The sequence below is a fragment of the Perca flavescens genome, chromosome 12 (assembly GCF_004354835.1).
Source record: "Perca flavescens isolate YP-PL-M2 chromosome 12, PFLA_1.0, whole genome shotgun sequence".
NCBI classification, from domain to species: domain Eukaryota; kingdom Metazoa; phylum Chordata; class Actinopteri; order Perciformes; family Percidae; genus Perca; species Perca flavescens.
In genome coordinates this window covers 9,926,205-9,940,467 of record NC_041342.1, presented here as the reverse complement: position 1 = coordinate 9,940,467, position 14,263 = coordinate 9,926,205, and the positions used below count along the sequence as shown (strand labels likewise).

General features: G+C 40.2%; 1 protein-coding gene across 1 annotated transcript in view; it reads right to left on the bottom strand.

The window, feature by feature from the left end:
- Positions 1–1,376: 1,376 nt before the first annotated feature.
- The window catches only part of atp1a2a (ATPase Na+/K+ transporting subunit alpha 2a), a 41,383-nt gene continuing 28,496 nt past the window's right edge, over positions 1,377–14,263 (bottom strand). The window contains exons 15-24 of the mRNA XM_028592865.1: positions 13,152–13,288; positions 12,764–12,914; positions 11,691–11,859; positions 9,616–9,770; positions 6,880–7,003; positions 4,772–4,917; positions 4,549–4,679; positions 3,736–3,837; positions 3,416–3,507; positions 1,377–1,776 (exon numbers count right to left, since the gene is read on the bottom strand). Of these exons, the coding sequence (XP_028448666.1) occupies positions 1,748–1,776; positions 3,416–3,507; positions 3,736–3,837; positions 4,549–4,679; positions 4,772–4,917; positions 6,880–7,003; positions 9,616–9,770; positions 11,691–11,859; positions 12,764–12,914; positions 13,152–13,288 (1,236 nt within the window). The 3' untranslated portion in view covers positions 1,377–1,747. The remainder of the gene's footprint in view (positions 1,777–3,415; positions 3,508–3,735; positions 3,838–4,548; positions 4,680–4,771; positions 4,918–6,879; positions 7,004–9,615; positions 9,771–11,690; positions 11,860–12,763; positions 12,915–13,151; positions 13,289–14,263) is intronic.

The window sequence follows — 14,263 nt, the reverse complement described above, 5'->3', positions numbered from 1 at the left end:
TCTAGTGAATAGAAGACATGAGGACATACATAATAGCTAATGAGATCAGGATGATATGAGCATAAGCAGAGCCTGACTGACACTGGATTTTTGAGACCAATATTGATATTTTAGATTTTTAAAATCTGATAACAATGTATAGGGGAAGTTTTTTTAAAGATTCCATATTATGCTAATTTTGAGGTTCATACTTGTATTTGGGCTTTCTACTGGAACATGTGTACATGCTTTAATGTTCAAAAAACAAATTGTTTTTCTCATACTGTCGGTGACACCCACTTTTTTAACAGCTCTGGTTCCTGAAGTGTTTTTCCCCATTCAGTATCTCCATTGACATTTCATGAAATGCTTCTAAAGAGTTTTAAGCCTGGAAGCAAGCCAACCAGCTACAAGATAAATCATGACCATAAAACATTTGATTTGCACAAAAGAACATTTTGAAAACGGAAAAAAAAGGCAAAGGTACAAGACTGTGTACAGAAACTATCATAGACTTCAATAGTAGAAGCACACTCTAGACGTCACAGGTGCAGTGAAAATTTCCATGGTAACACGAGTTCCACCAATCAGAGAGACGTCCCACATCCAAAAACTTTCACAACTTTGTAGCTCGTGGTCAGTCTACCTGGATGGTTTAGACATGATGGCTGATAATCTAAATCCTTATGGAGAAAATGAATGGGATTTTTACTTCCGGAAGCACACTGCTGAGCTCTATTGCAGCCAGGGAATTACTGTAATGCCACTGTAGCAACACTTTCTAGTAAAGTTGTGACATCACAACCATACAGAAATGGCATCTCATTTTAAAGGCTCAGTGTGCATTTCTCTGTGCATTCAGTATTTTGATACTTTCACAGTATTTACTGTATGTAGCACCTGGACCTGCTTTATAATCAAAAACTATATAGAAATCTCACTTTTTACAGTATAGGACAGGCCTTTAATCCTTTATATCCGCATAACATTTTTGATGTGTGTAAAATAAGGGGATTTGCATTAAGAAGGACATTTTACATTAAAAAATAAATTTGTCAGTGCTCTCTGATGAACAACTTACATTTTCTAAATAACCTCAGTGACATCTGTTAGCAATTGTTTGCAGCAGTTTCTTGTTACTGTACTTATTGGCTGGCATAATCGCTGATACCTATATATCTTCCCTCACCAATAAATTTGTTCTTAGTGTGGCCTGTATAGCATCAACTGATACACTTACAGTAAATGCAGATCTAGTGATTTGGAAAACATTACAAATTTTGGTACATGTGGCATCCTACATATTCAAATTGACAAGTTGATCAATAACCCTGTCCCAATAAGAAAAACTACTGACCACAAAATCATTGTATAACAATTAAAAAGATGGCCTGAAATATTTTGGAATACATTTTTATTTGGTACATTACAGACGATGAACAACTTTTGTATTCCTTTAGAGCCTGCAGGCCATGATATGTCACTTTGGGAACAGTTTGTATAAGGCACACAGGTATACATTACCATTGTTTTGCTGGAAATGTTTTCTGAGAAAACAAAAAAAGAAAAACTCAAAGCACAATCAAAAGCCTATTTTCAGCAGTATTTTTTATGATAATCAGATTTGTGAACTGATCCATGCAATATTACAACTGACAGACACACACAGTTCTACCCTCACGATCACACACAAATTCACATACGCACACACACACACACACACACACACACACACAAGCACACAATTCAAACTGACATTTTCTGAATATTAATAATATGTCTCCTTCTCCACCCAACCTGGAAAAGAGACAGAAAGAGAGAGAGGGAGAAAGTGTCAGAGACCAAAATGACAGGCGAGCAGTTTTCATAATATCCTTTTGTATCGGTCTATTTGTATTCATCTCATTTCCTTTGTCTCTACATTTCCAAATGAATCCCCTTATAACTCTAAGAGTATGATCAGCAGCCCGTGACACACAGATTAACAGAAATGATTAACTGTCACGATAAATTGTATTATTCTCCCCATGTTCTGGCCCTCATCAGCTGAAACGCCGTGGCAGTGAACAGATTGGGAGCTATTGTAGTGTGTCCATATCATGTTTATGATCTTTGGGGCATATCTCAAGAGTCTTCATCAGCTTGCTTTAATTTCCTTTCTCGTCATTCTCTACTGTTTCCTGTTGCTATTTGACAGGTATAATCTGTTTCATGGCGCAAGTTTAACATATGTTCAGTTAAATCCATAAAGATTACTGCATGTCAGACCTTTTAACATGCTGCTTAAGGTTTTTATCTTCAGACCAATAGGAGAATCACAAAACGTTTTGTGCAATCATCTATGAACATATTTCTTCACTGCTTCTATCAACAAAATAAGAAGGGGCTTATGCTTCACCCATGTCTGTTCATTAGCAAGACATACTGAAAAAGTTACAAAGGACTTTGGTTGATATCTAGTGCAAGATGATCAGATCACATTACATTCCACTGGTGAGGTGTGATTTTCACCATTGAATGTTTTCTTGTTTATTTGCCGTGATTTTATGCTCCATCTATCAAATTGAATTCCTGAGCAAAGTGCCAGACAGCGGTGCATTTACATGCTATTTAGTCAGAAATCAAACCTGGAAGACAAACAGTAATCAGTCAAGTGTTGCAGAGGCTGCAGCTTTTAAAAAGCCTGATAGTTTTCAGCTGCTGTGATAAGAGTTAATAAGAACTTTTAAATGGAAATTGCTTTATGATATATGTAAAAATGACAATAACCACGTTTAAAATCTGCCAGAAAAACTATGCAAATTGAAAGAAATTGCATCATGTACTTTGTCCAAAAAAAACACAAGTAAAAGTGATTTCAACATGACAGCTGGCAACAGTTTTTAGCATAACACCACAAATAAAGCTTACATCCTTTTTCGACGATAATCATCCACAGTTGCTACCGACAGCGTTTTGTAAAATTGGTACCCTACTTTCCTTTTTTAGCTGAGTTCAAAACAGTTCTATATTTTTTTTTTATAGAAGTTTTATGTGCTCGCTTTAGATGACATTGCACTTTATCTTCGACTGCATGTCACCGTCTGTCAAATGCATGCTGGGATCCTCCAGGTCACATCGGCAGAGCAGAGCTGTAGTGACTTTGTCAATCAGCGTGTCCTTAAAGGAGCAGACAGTCTACTCTTTTAGAATGTGTATATATATATATATATTTTTTTTTTTTTTTTTTTTTTTTTTAAACAAGGACAGTAGGAAGTCTGAGAGAGGTACAGGGGACAGGAGAAAAGGTCTTGATAGAAAATGGCTGGTGTTTCCTGAGATAGGGGTGTCAATCACTACGCCATCACTTGGCTATTCTTTTTTTTCTTTCAGCTTATTAACAAGACAAAGAAGGTTGAAACCTTTTTAATCTTGGTTTCTCTTAATAACTGCTTACCTCCGGGGCTCCTCCTCAGAATTAATTTACGGACCTCATCATAAATGAAGATGAGAAGACTGTATGGGAAGGCACAGAACCACCACAGGGGCCTGAGAGGAAGAGAGACAGAGCATAAAACAGGGTTTGATAGAGCAGCAGCAGCGGGTGCAAATTGTTAAATTCATTGCAGCCATTTTTTTTTAATATTAAGGATAACGGGGTGTTTAAGAAGATCACAGACTTCATTTAAAGTCCGGAGTGACAGGCTAATGGCAGCCTATTAGGTCTTTAAGAGGTTATTTTTCGGTTGGGTGGAGATATGCATATGCAGAGCGTACTTTAGGGGGTACATGCGCAGGGCAACGTCCATTCCAGGGCAGTAGGAGAGGAAGGCAGCCAGAGCAGTCTCAACAAACAGACCGAAGATCAGGATCCTGTTCCTGTTGGACAGAAAAAAAAAGGAAAGGAAAAGGTTCAAACTAATCAAAAACACTCCCAGAAGGGCTGGGATAAGGGGTCATGTATTCTAATACTATAACAGCGGTAACCTAGCTGTAAAAGGAAATGTTTCTTTCCTCTTTTCACTCTCCTGGTTTGCTTATTAGTTTCTTAGCAGAAGTCTTGCATTTTATAAGTGCAATAACCTTGCATATGTTAACAGTGCCACCTTATTGTGTTTATCTATCTTGATTTTTATATTTCACTATTATTTCACTCTATTTTTGTTTGTGATTGTTATATTTTACTATTAAGGTGTGTCTCATGTCTTCGTTGCGGTTTGTATGTATGTTATAAATGAATACAAATTTGATTAAAAGAAAAGAAAGAAGAAATCTTCAAAAATTTTATGTATAGTCATGGGTGCCTGGGCGGCCTAGTGGTAGAGCGCGCGCCCATATACAGAGGCTCAGTCCTCGACGCAGAGGTCATGGCTTGGATTACAACCTGCGGCCCTTTGCTGCATGTCATTTCCCTTCTCTCTCCCCTTCATGTCTAAGCTGTCACAAAAAATAAAGGCCTAAATGCCCAAAAAATGATCTTAAAAAAAATTAAAAATGTTACAGTCAATTACTAACTTTCTAACTACTTTCATTCATGCCTTGATTTTACATCTTTTTATCCATCTTCTACTCCAGCTCTCCCTCACTTACTTCATGCCCTGCTGAAAGAGGGAGTTCCTCCTGGTCTTGCAGATGATAACATCAGCCCACTGCACGACAACGATGCTGATGAAGAAGGAGGTGTGGCAGGTGAATTCAATGATCTTCCTCTGCTCATAGGTCTGCAAGGTTGAAACACACATTGTATTTATTCTTTCACGGGTATGGGAATGTTGAAAGAGTGTGCTGGTTTGTCTTTGTCCCCGTTCCTTACCCACTCCTGCCCATAGCTGTCCTCCACATCATTTACTTCGCGGTCGTCCCACCTGATGCGGATGCCCACCAGGTTCTTCGGGAGGAAGCCGTTCTCAGCCAAAATCACAAAGTAGGTGAAAAAACCAGCAAGAGCCTGGATCATTCCTGGAAAAAAAAATGTGCAAGGGATCAAAGTCAAAACATCATATATCCATTATCTATTCTCAGTGTCTATAGTAAGGGTAACCATAACATTTTATCACATTTTATGACACTTCAACACTTCATTTCACAGGTCTTCCTAATCATTTTCCAAATATGTTTCCTGTAAAGAACTATGCTATTTAGTGATAGTTATAGGGAACATTTACACTAAGTTCCTTGACTGTAGTCAGAGTTTAGCTATTTCTGTTGATTTTTGAAGGAGTTGAACATTCATGCTTGCTTGCAGAAAAAATATATAATTTATATTTTTAAAGTTTGTCTTACTTGCTGTGTACTGACTAAAAGATAATGTGTGTTCCACTAGCATTTCATTGTAATCAGTAAATGTGAAGTGTACCAGTGAAACAAAACCAGAAAATGATTAAGAATTTATAAGGGAATTTCTGACCTGTAGAATAAAATGGTACCCATTTTATGTGTGTGGTGTTTTAAAGACACTAACCTCAGTGCTATTTAAACCATTATCACATTAATTTTGGGCTATTAGTATAAATTACAGCTCCAGTAATGTATGTATGTATGCATGCATGTACTGCATGTACTGGATGGATGGATGGAATAATCCTCTGTTGTGTCCCATCAGTGTAGCAATATGGGCAATGTTATTACAGAACAAGTAGAACAATAACAGGATATATAGGTAATGGGTGTCATTTGACAAAATATATTTCGACAGCAGCACTAACATTACCAATGGTCTTTGTTTCACTTATTTACAGGCGTCATAGGACAAATAAGTTGACTAGAAAGTGCATATTTTTGACACTGCGGAGATTCAGCCTCAGTCCTCCTGCCGTGTGCCACCTAATATTTGTTCAACAACAGCACAGGTGATTGCATCATCCTCCCTCTGCCCTCTACAGTGTTGCTATTTTCTAAGTAAATGGCTCCAGACAGCTGTGGACTGCAATAATAGCTGGTAGTGAGTTTTAATTTCATGTTGGAAAATGTGTTTTGTCAGAGTGGGTGTAACGTTTTCAACATGATGGACATCTTATTTCAAGAGCTAAAGTCTTCACATATACCAAACCTGCACAAGTACTTATCAAGGACTGAGATAAACGCTTATTAATCATCTCATTCATTACGCTGCTAAATTGAAACCCCGCACCAGGTCAGTGTTTATGTTAATAGACGTAAACATCATTTTCTCAGTGATAAGAAAATTGGTTGCACCTGTTTTGAGGAGTCTGTTACTTTTACTTCTATTCATGGGTGCTTGCTTACAGTGTTGGAACGTTACTGTCATCGTGTGTCACTCTAGATCAGATCATCAGTTAAATGTTCACTGTCGATGCCTCAGGACTTCAAGCTGTTTCGTCAGAACAGCGGATTGTAAATGTGATTTGATGTGACCTGCACAAGTTCTGCCCCAGTGGTAGCCATCTTGGAAGAATTATGGGAGTTGGTGTGAGTTGCTGGCTGTTTAAAACGTGTTCAGCTTTAAATTGCATGCCATCCAATGAAGCCCTGTCATATTTTGACCCATTTAACAGCCTATAAAATTGGGCCAGCCTTTGCGTTTTACTATTCCCATTCCATATAAAACCAGAGATAAAGAGCATGCATTCATGTGAGGCTCCAACCAGTGAAACATGACCAAGATTAAGTAGAAAATAGTTGCACTCTTCGCACTCAATTTGCTGTAAATGTCACGACAATTAGAAGAAAATTGTGGGACACTCTCCTGTCTGCTCACCGCTGGATCTAGTTTCCTTAACAGTACATCCCTAAACATTTACAAAGGCAGTATGAAATGTCAAGATTTGTGATAAATGTCAATATTTAGTTTTTATGCCTGGGAAGTTTACAACCATAACGTCACTACAAGAGGCCTGTCACAGTGATTCAGGTTTAAGAGCTGTGGTCCAAAGAGCTTATATGAGCCACAAAAGGACAAACCTATCTGCCCGTATGCCATGCTGATGAGGCGTTCATTGACCAGCTTGTCTGTTTTGGGATTCCTTGGTTGGCGTTTCATTATGTCACTCTCAGCTGTCTCATAAGCCAATGAGATGGCCGGAACCTGGAAAGGAATGGGAGGACAGCACAGAGTCATCTCACTTCCCGCACCCTGTACAATAAATGTTCAGGAATTTGTCTTTGTGGCAACAGTACAAAGGCATGATGACAGCGCCAGACACGGGGCACGCTAGACATATCACCGTTAATATAATTCAGCATTCAATCACTGTGTGGAAGGAGAGAAAAGACAGAAAAAAGGGCAAGGAGGGGGGACAAGAAAGCAGTGACAGTGACAGAGAGAGCAGACAAGAGGAGAGAGACTGAATTTCAAGACACTCATAAAAAAGGAGTGTAAAAAGGTCTGTAATAAAGAGCTTGTATTGGCTGATTTTACCAGGTAAGCACCGGAGCAATATGTGTGACTTAGGGCAGGATATCGCTGCGACTTAGGTGGGATTTGAGGTGGGGACTTGGCACTGTGTTAAACTGAGCACATGCTCTGCGGTCTACAAATCCAGTTTGTTTTGGTGTTTTCCTCCCCTGACCCACAGCCATTGAGAAAGACAAGAAGAGAGAAAAGGATGTGACTATGCTTGGCATTGATTTTTTACACCCTCTGAAAGAGTGTGTCTGTGTGTCTGCGTGTGTGTGTGTGTGTGTGTGTGTGTGTGTGTGTGTGTGTGTGTGTGTCTGTGTGTGTGTCTGTGTGTGTGAATGTGAAGCACTCTTAAGTGTGCCACATCCTGCTTTGATACACATCTTCTGCGGCCATCCTTTCCACATGGCAGTGCTTGCTAAAAATAATCATAGCAGACGCCGAGTGCTGCTTGTCACTGCTAAACCTCAGCAGAGCCCTCAAGCCTATTGCCTGGAGTCGAACTAAGCTGTTAACAAGCTGTTAACATCCTCACCAGCAGACATGGGAAATTTTGAAATTTTACTTGTGTTGTTTCAGGTACTTTATTGAATATTTGAATATGTTTCATTTTAAGGGTGCTACTCTTCAAAGCAGACGTCCAGCTGTTCACTCCACCAGCGGTGATTAAATACATGCAGACATGTTGCTTTGAAGGGAAGGGTTTTTATATGCAAAACAGTTGCTTAAGCAAATAAAGTGCCTTTAAGCTTCAATCATTGCATCTTTGAAGAGAAATTCAGCCAATAAAGCAAGCTCTATCCCTGTGATCTCAGACAGTTAAGTACATATTTGTGAACATGAACAAATCTGTTCTGCTGTTAGAAAACCAAAGAAGTTCATTGTGGATGTCACCTGAGTAAAATAAGTGGAACTTTTCTTTATCAACAACGTTAGCAAGCTGCTCTTCTTTATAGGGACGGAGCGAGAGGGTGGCTTCTGGGTCTCCAGCCCCAAATGTTTTCTAAAAAGCCCAGAATCTTTGACGGTTTTAAAATAACTTCAACTTTGTGTCATTTCCCCTCAGTCTCTCAAACTGGACCGGCTAATCAATACAGCAAAAGTTCTGTTACTGGGGCAATATCGTCTATGTTTCAAGATTAGTAATTCTGTCTACACCAAATTCTTATGCTATCTATGTTATAATTTTAAAAATACAAAAATCAGACAGTTTTTGCCTTTTTCTAGGTGTCAGGATTGAAACATCCTTGTGTTCTGGTTTCAGAATGATTAAAGCAGTCGGAGAACGATTAGCTACAAAATAGGATGGAGGTTCTACAGGGTGATTCTTTTCCTTTGCAACTATCAAGTTTTTCCCAAATAATTTTTAGGCATTCTATTATTAAATATCTTGAGAAATCGTGCATATAGCTGCTGCCTGAAAACGGAGCACGAGGTTTGGGCTGAGCCACGAATTTTTACGATATGATATGAGGCCATTATAGTACATGGACTTCATTACTCAGAGGAACCTGTTTCAGCCGCATGTTACTGTCTGGTGGCTGAGAGCAGAAAAACTTTAAGTTACAGTAATGAACACAAGTGAACAAGTCCTTTTGAATATATTCATCCTGTGCTTCCTTTCTTTTGCAATGATCGATTATGCCCCTCAGGCAAGCGGCGTGCCAGCAACTCTTTTGTTGCTGCTGGAAGTACAATGGAGGGACTGGCGTCTGAAAATGGCAGAGCTGTGAAATGTAAATGTGCATGTGCGCGTCACCCGCTCTTTGTTCTGCTTGAACGGGCATCGGCAGTGAGCCAAAAAGCACATTTCTGCCACCAAGAGAAGGGAACAAATTAAACCAAACGCTTTGTTCTTTTTACCTTCGGGCACTCATATATGACACCGGTATTAACAGTTGTTTCCTTAATGTCACCTTTAGCTTGCCTGTAACTATGCAACATGCTAACAATTAGCATCCCCTCACTGAGAAGAATCACTCAAATTAACAAATTAGCTTTGAGCACTGAGAGTGCTTTGCAATATAACCCAATAGATAAAAAGATAAATCTAAAACCATATGTTTTGTTGTCATGACCTCCTGTGAACTGAATGTCTACAGAAAGTTAAAAGCTATAATCTTTCAAATACAAGCACTGGAAACCAGGATCCAAAAGGCCAGGAACAAAAGAGAGATGTGTTTGACAATTAGTGCATCATACACTTAGAACACAATACAGGCTTGGCAGCAGTCTGTACATCTATTTAGTGGTCATTTTTCAGAAGATTAGTCAAAAGTATGGATGACATGGCTCACCATGTCAGTGCCCAGGTCGATGCAGAGGATGGTGACAGTTCCCAGCGGAAGAGGAACACTAGCACAGATGAAGAGGAGGAAGGGCGAGATCTCTGGGATGTTACTGGTCAGCGTGTATGCAATGGACTTCTTCAGGTTGTCAAAGATGAGACGACCTGCAGCGATCAGACACACAGGAAAGAAACACTTGTATGGATCGGGATACATGTATAGATATCTGACCTCTGTATGTGTGTGTGTGTGTGTGTGTGTGTGTGTGTGTGTGTGTGTGTGTGTGTGTGTGTGTGTGTGTGTGTGTGTGTGTGTGTGTGTGTGTGAGTGTGTGTGAGCCTGTCCGTTGTCTTTCAAATATCTCGAGGACCGTTCATCCGATCTGCTTCACACTTGGCTCCCTGGGTACCCAATGAACTTGGCGTTTGGAATTTGGAGCAGTTTGGACAGTGTTGGATATTAGATATTAATAAACTGTGAAGAAAACTAAACGGCCGCACAATAAAGGTTGAGGAAAAAAAAGAAGAAAAACTGCGACCTGCGGGGCTTCACGTCTCTCAGTCAAGCATGTCTTTGCAGTGGACTACCGGTGTCGTGCCAAAAAGTCATCATCCGCCAAAAACTGATTGCTGTCCACCCTACATGCAAATGATGAAATTAATCGTACACAAACACGTTAGATGAACGCCCAGGCTCTTGGGCTTTCTGTTGCCGGCGGTTGCGCACATATCTATGGATGTTCTGCGCGTGCTGCTGAACCTTGCTCCCTGCTTCCACCACCAGGGTCACATCGCCTACTACTACCTTGTTGTGTGGCTGCTACACAAAAAAAAGGAGACACGCCCAATCTGTAGATGAGCTGCAGCCGAGCCACGCCTGATTGAACCGTACTGCAACATGTATTACAGGTTAAGTGTTACAAATGATGAAAAAAACACACAAATTCACCAGGCCCTTTACCTATGCCGTATGTATGGTAAAACCGCCTGTGACCACACATCACAAGTTCTGCTTTCAAATGTTTACTTCAAGAGAGGCATCATCAGCACAATGTACTTAAATTTAACATCATTTAACATCTTTTCAAGTTGGACCTTTCAACTCTAATATAATGCTGGATTTTAATTGTGATATTTTGTAAATAGAATCTGAATCTGCAACGTTCTCTGTCAGGTAAATATAAATATAGAAGTAGAAGTACACTGTAAGTCAGTAGTAAACAGTTGAGTTGAATATTAAGTGCTTTTGGGGCCATCTGTAAATTATTTCGGGGTACAATGGTTTTGGAAAAAGCTGCAAGCAGCAACACAGGAAGCCAAGCAATTGTCCCGTTCCAAACGGGCACTGCACTAGTGTTACTTATATCTGCATCCGTGCTGATTTTGGATGGGATATTGGTTACATTCTGCCCCGGTATAGTTTGAATCTTTTCTTTTTCTGATGCTTCACTGTGTTCAAGTGAATTTTCCAGACTTCTTGAAATAAAAAATGACTTCTTCAGCATTACATATTACTAATGGTTTTGCTCAGACCATATTAGCAACCCCCACTTTAATTATATACCAGTCTCTTGTGGCAAGCCTCAAGTTAAATCTCACATCTGTCAGAGTAATTCTCAAGTCAAGTCCTTGAGGGCATGTCAATTCACAAGTCTGAATAAGCAAATTGCAGGTCAAGAGTGCTGACAATGATATTGATACAACGTTTGAACATTTTCCTTTCAAAGATGTTTTTTACTTCAATATATAGGCAAAATATGCAAGCCCTGCTTGGTGCTGTCTCAGTCGTTTTTAATGTCCCATATTTTACCAGTTCAAAACTTGAGACTTTCAATTCTCAAGTCAAAGCGAGTCTTTAAGTAGTCAAGTCTTGCCTAAGCCAAGACTTTGTATGAAGACCACCCAATATTTGACTGAAGTATGACTAAAATCACAAGTCTCAAGTCTACAGCTCACACATTACATTTTAAATTTTCAAGTATTTGTTTCTCTGACTTGCTTTTCTTCCTTTTTGCCCTATTTTAACATCTTTCATTTTCCCATTCTGTCTCTCCTTCTCTCCCTCCTTCATTCCCCCACACTCACCCTCCTCCACTCCGGTGACGATGGAGGCAAAGTTGTCGTCCAGCAGGATCATGTCAGCTGCCTGCTTGGACACATCGGAGCCGGCGATCCCCATGGCAACGCCGATGTCGGCTTTCTTCAAGGCCGGGGAGTCATTCACGCCGTCGCCTGTCACGGCCACGATCGCCCCCTGCACCCGCAAGGACCGACGGACAAAAAGTGTCAAGAAGAGAAAGATAAGTACCGTGATTTAAGCCTTTCTCTCTCCATTTCCCTCTTTTTGCCCATACCCTTCAGTCTTAATAATGTCTTTTCAAAGCAGCTCTGGGGAGATTAAATGAAAAATGGAATTGAGTTGCAATCATTCCGTCACACGGATTGAGAGTGAGTGAGGCAGGGTGAATTGTAGCATGACCTCAATATATGGGGATGTGGGCATACACACATCTATTTTTCAACTATTCACACATAAATGTTGAGTACAAACATTAAGGAATATATAATATATATATATATATATATAAAATGTATATATATATATATATATATATATATATATATATATATATATATATATATATACAGTATATACATATATAGATGTAGTATATAGGGTTTAGTATAGTTGAATAAACAGTTAATCATATATTTTTACACAGTTGTATTCAACCATTACTCACGAGTGGACCTCCATTGCGCACACACACACACACACACACACACACACACACACACACACACACACACACACACACACACACACACACACACACACACAGAGTTACACACACCTCTATATTGCACCTCTATTCAGCCTTAAATGGCATGTGTGCACACACACACACACACACACACACACACACACACACACACACACACACACAGACACAAACACACACACACACACGTATGCACTCACATACACACACCTATTCAACCATTTCTCCACACTCCAGAAATAAACAGACATATTCAAGCATTCAGACAGACTTTATCACAAACACACACATCCTTACATTCACCCACATAAACGCACACCCCCCTATTCAGCTGTACGCTCTCACAATCTCTTATACACACTCCTGTCCATTGACCTGTCTCTGGCAGCCCTCCACTATGATGAGCTTCTGCTGTGGAGAGGTGCGAGCAAACACTATCTCAGTGTGGTTCCTCAGCAGGTCGTCCAGGTACTCGGGGCTCATGTCCTTTAGGTCTGCGCCGTGCACCACGCAAGCCTTGGCATCCCTGGGAAACACACACATATACACATGCACAAACACAGTAAGGAGTCAGGGACAATTATGCAAAGGGGGTGAGAGTGGTATATGCACACACATCCTGCAGACACACCACTGCCCACATACTAAAACACACAAACAGTTACACAATAAAAGTTACTATTAGATGCTTCAGCACACGGCCTAAAACACACACACACACACACACACACACACACACACACACACAAACACACACACACACCTGGGGTTGACTTGGCTCAGAGGGATATTGAGTCTCTCAGCGATGTCATCAACCGTCTCGTTGCCCTCGGAGATGATGCCCACACCTTTAGCGATGGCTTTGGCTGTGATTGGGTGGTCCCCTGTCACCATGATCACCTGTTGGCAGACAGAAGGTCCCATAAATCGCGGAGCATTATTACATGGAACCCCTCTGTATCTCACCTGTATGCCATGTGTCACAGCATGCTTGAGCTACAGTGCTTTAGGGTCTATAAGTCATTCAAATGTGTTGGGTTGTTACAGTGGGAAAGACTGGCGCTATTAGGGGTTAAGGGTTCAAATCTGGCATTATACTCCAACTAAACTCTTGTTTAAGGGGTTCCCATAGGCAGAGTAGTGGGACTATGACAAACAAAACCCATCAGAATGAGGGTTTGTGACCAAAAACAAGAGGGGCATATGCCTATTGTGCCCGCACTCTGCATAGGCTGGCTAACAGAACTTATAACAAGAAATATAACAATTATAAATACTTGCCCATTCTTATTAATAAACATCCAGTACACCGGCATCAATGTTAACAATGCCATATGACAGGTACCAGGCAGCGTATTTTCCCTTCCCTTCCACAGTGTTATACTAGTTTCAGTGTTAAGTGCTTTGTATGTGACTTTGCAGGCTGCTTCTTGTCCTGAGGGAGCTTTTCTGAAACTTCCAAGTGTTTTGTGGTAAATAAAAGAGACAGGAGCAGACGTGCATAAAAATCTCTCATTTTATCACATAAGTGACAATAGAAAATACTGTATAATGGGTTTCATTTTGAATTTCAGCCCATGTCTGGGAAACCCAGGCATGGGGCTAGAAGTGGGGCATGGGTTGGCTCCCTCCCAATCTGACCATTGTGATTTCCACTGGATGAGAGTACAGTCACTTGGCTGCCTGTTCTGACAATCTTCCCAGCCCTTGTCACAACACAATTAATGTTTCCATGACGATTATCCAAAATTCTGATACAATGGAACGAGCACTGGAATTGTTGTGGCACACTGAGACTATAGAAAATGTCTACTGTATTCTGATACACAATTTGTTTAAAATGAAAACAAGTGAAATTAATAATGAATGTGACGT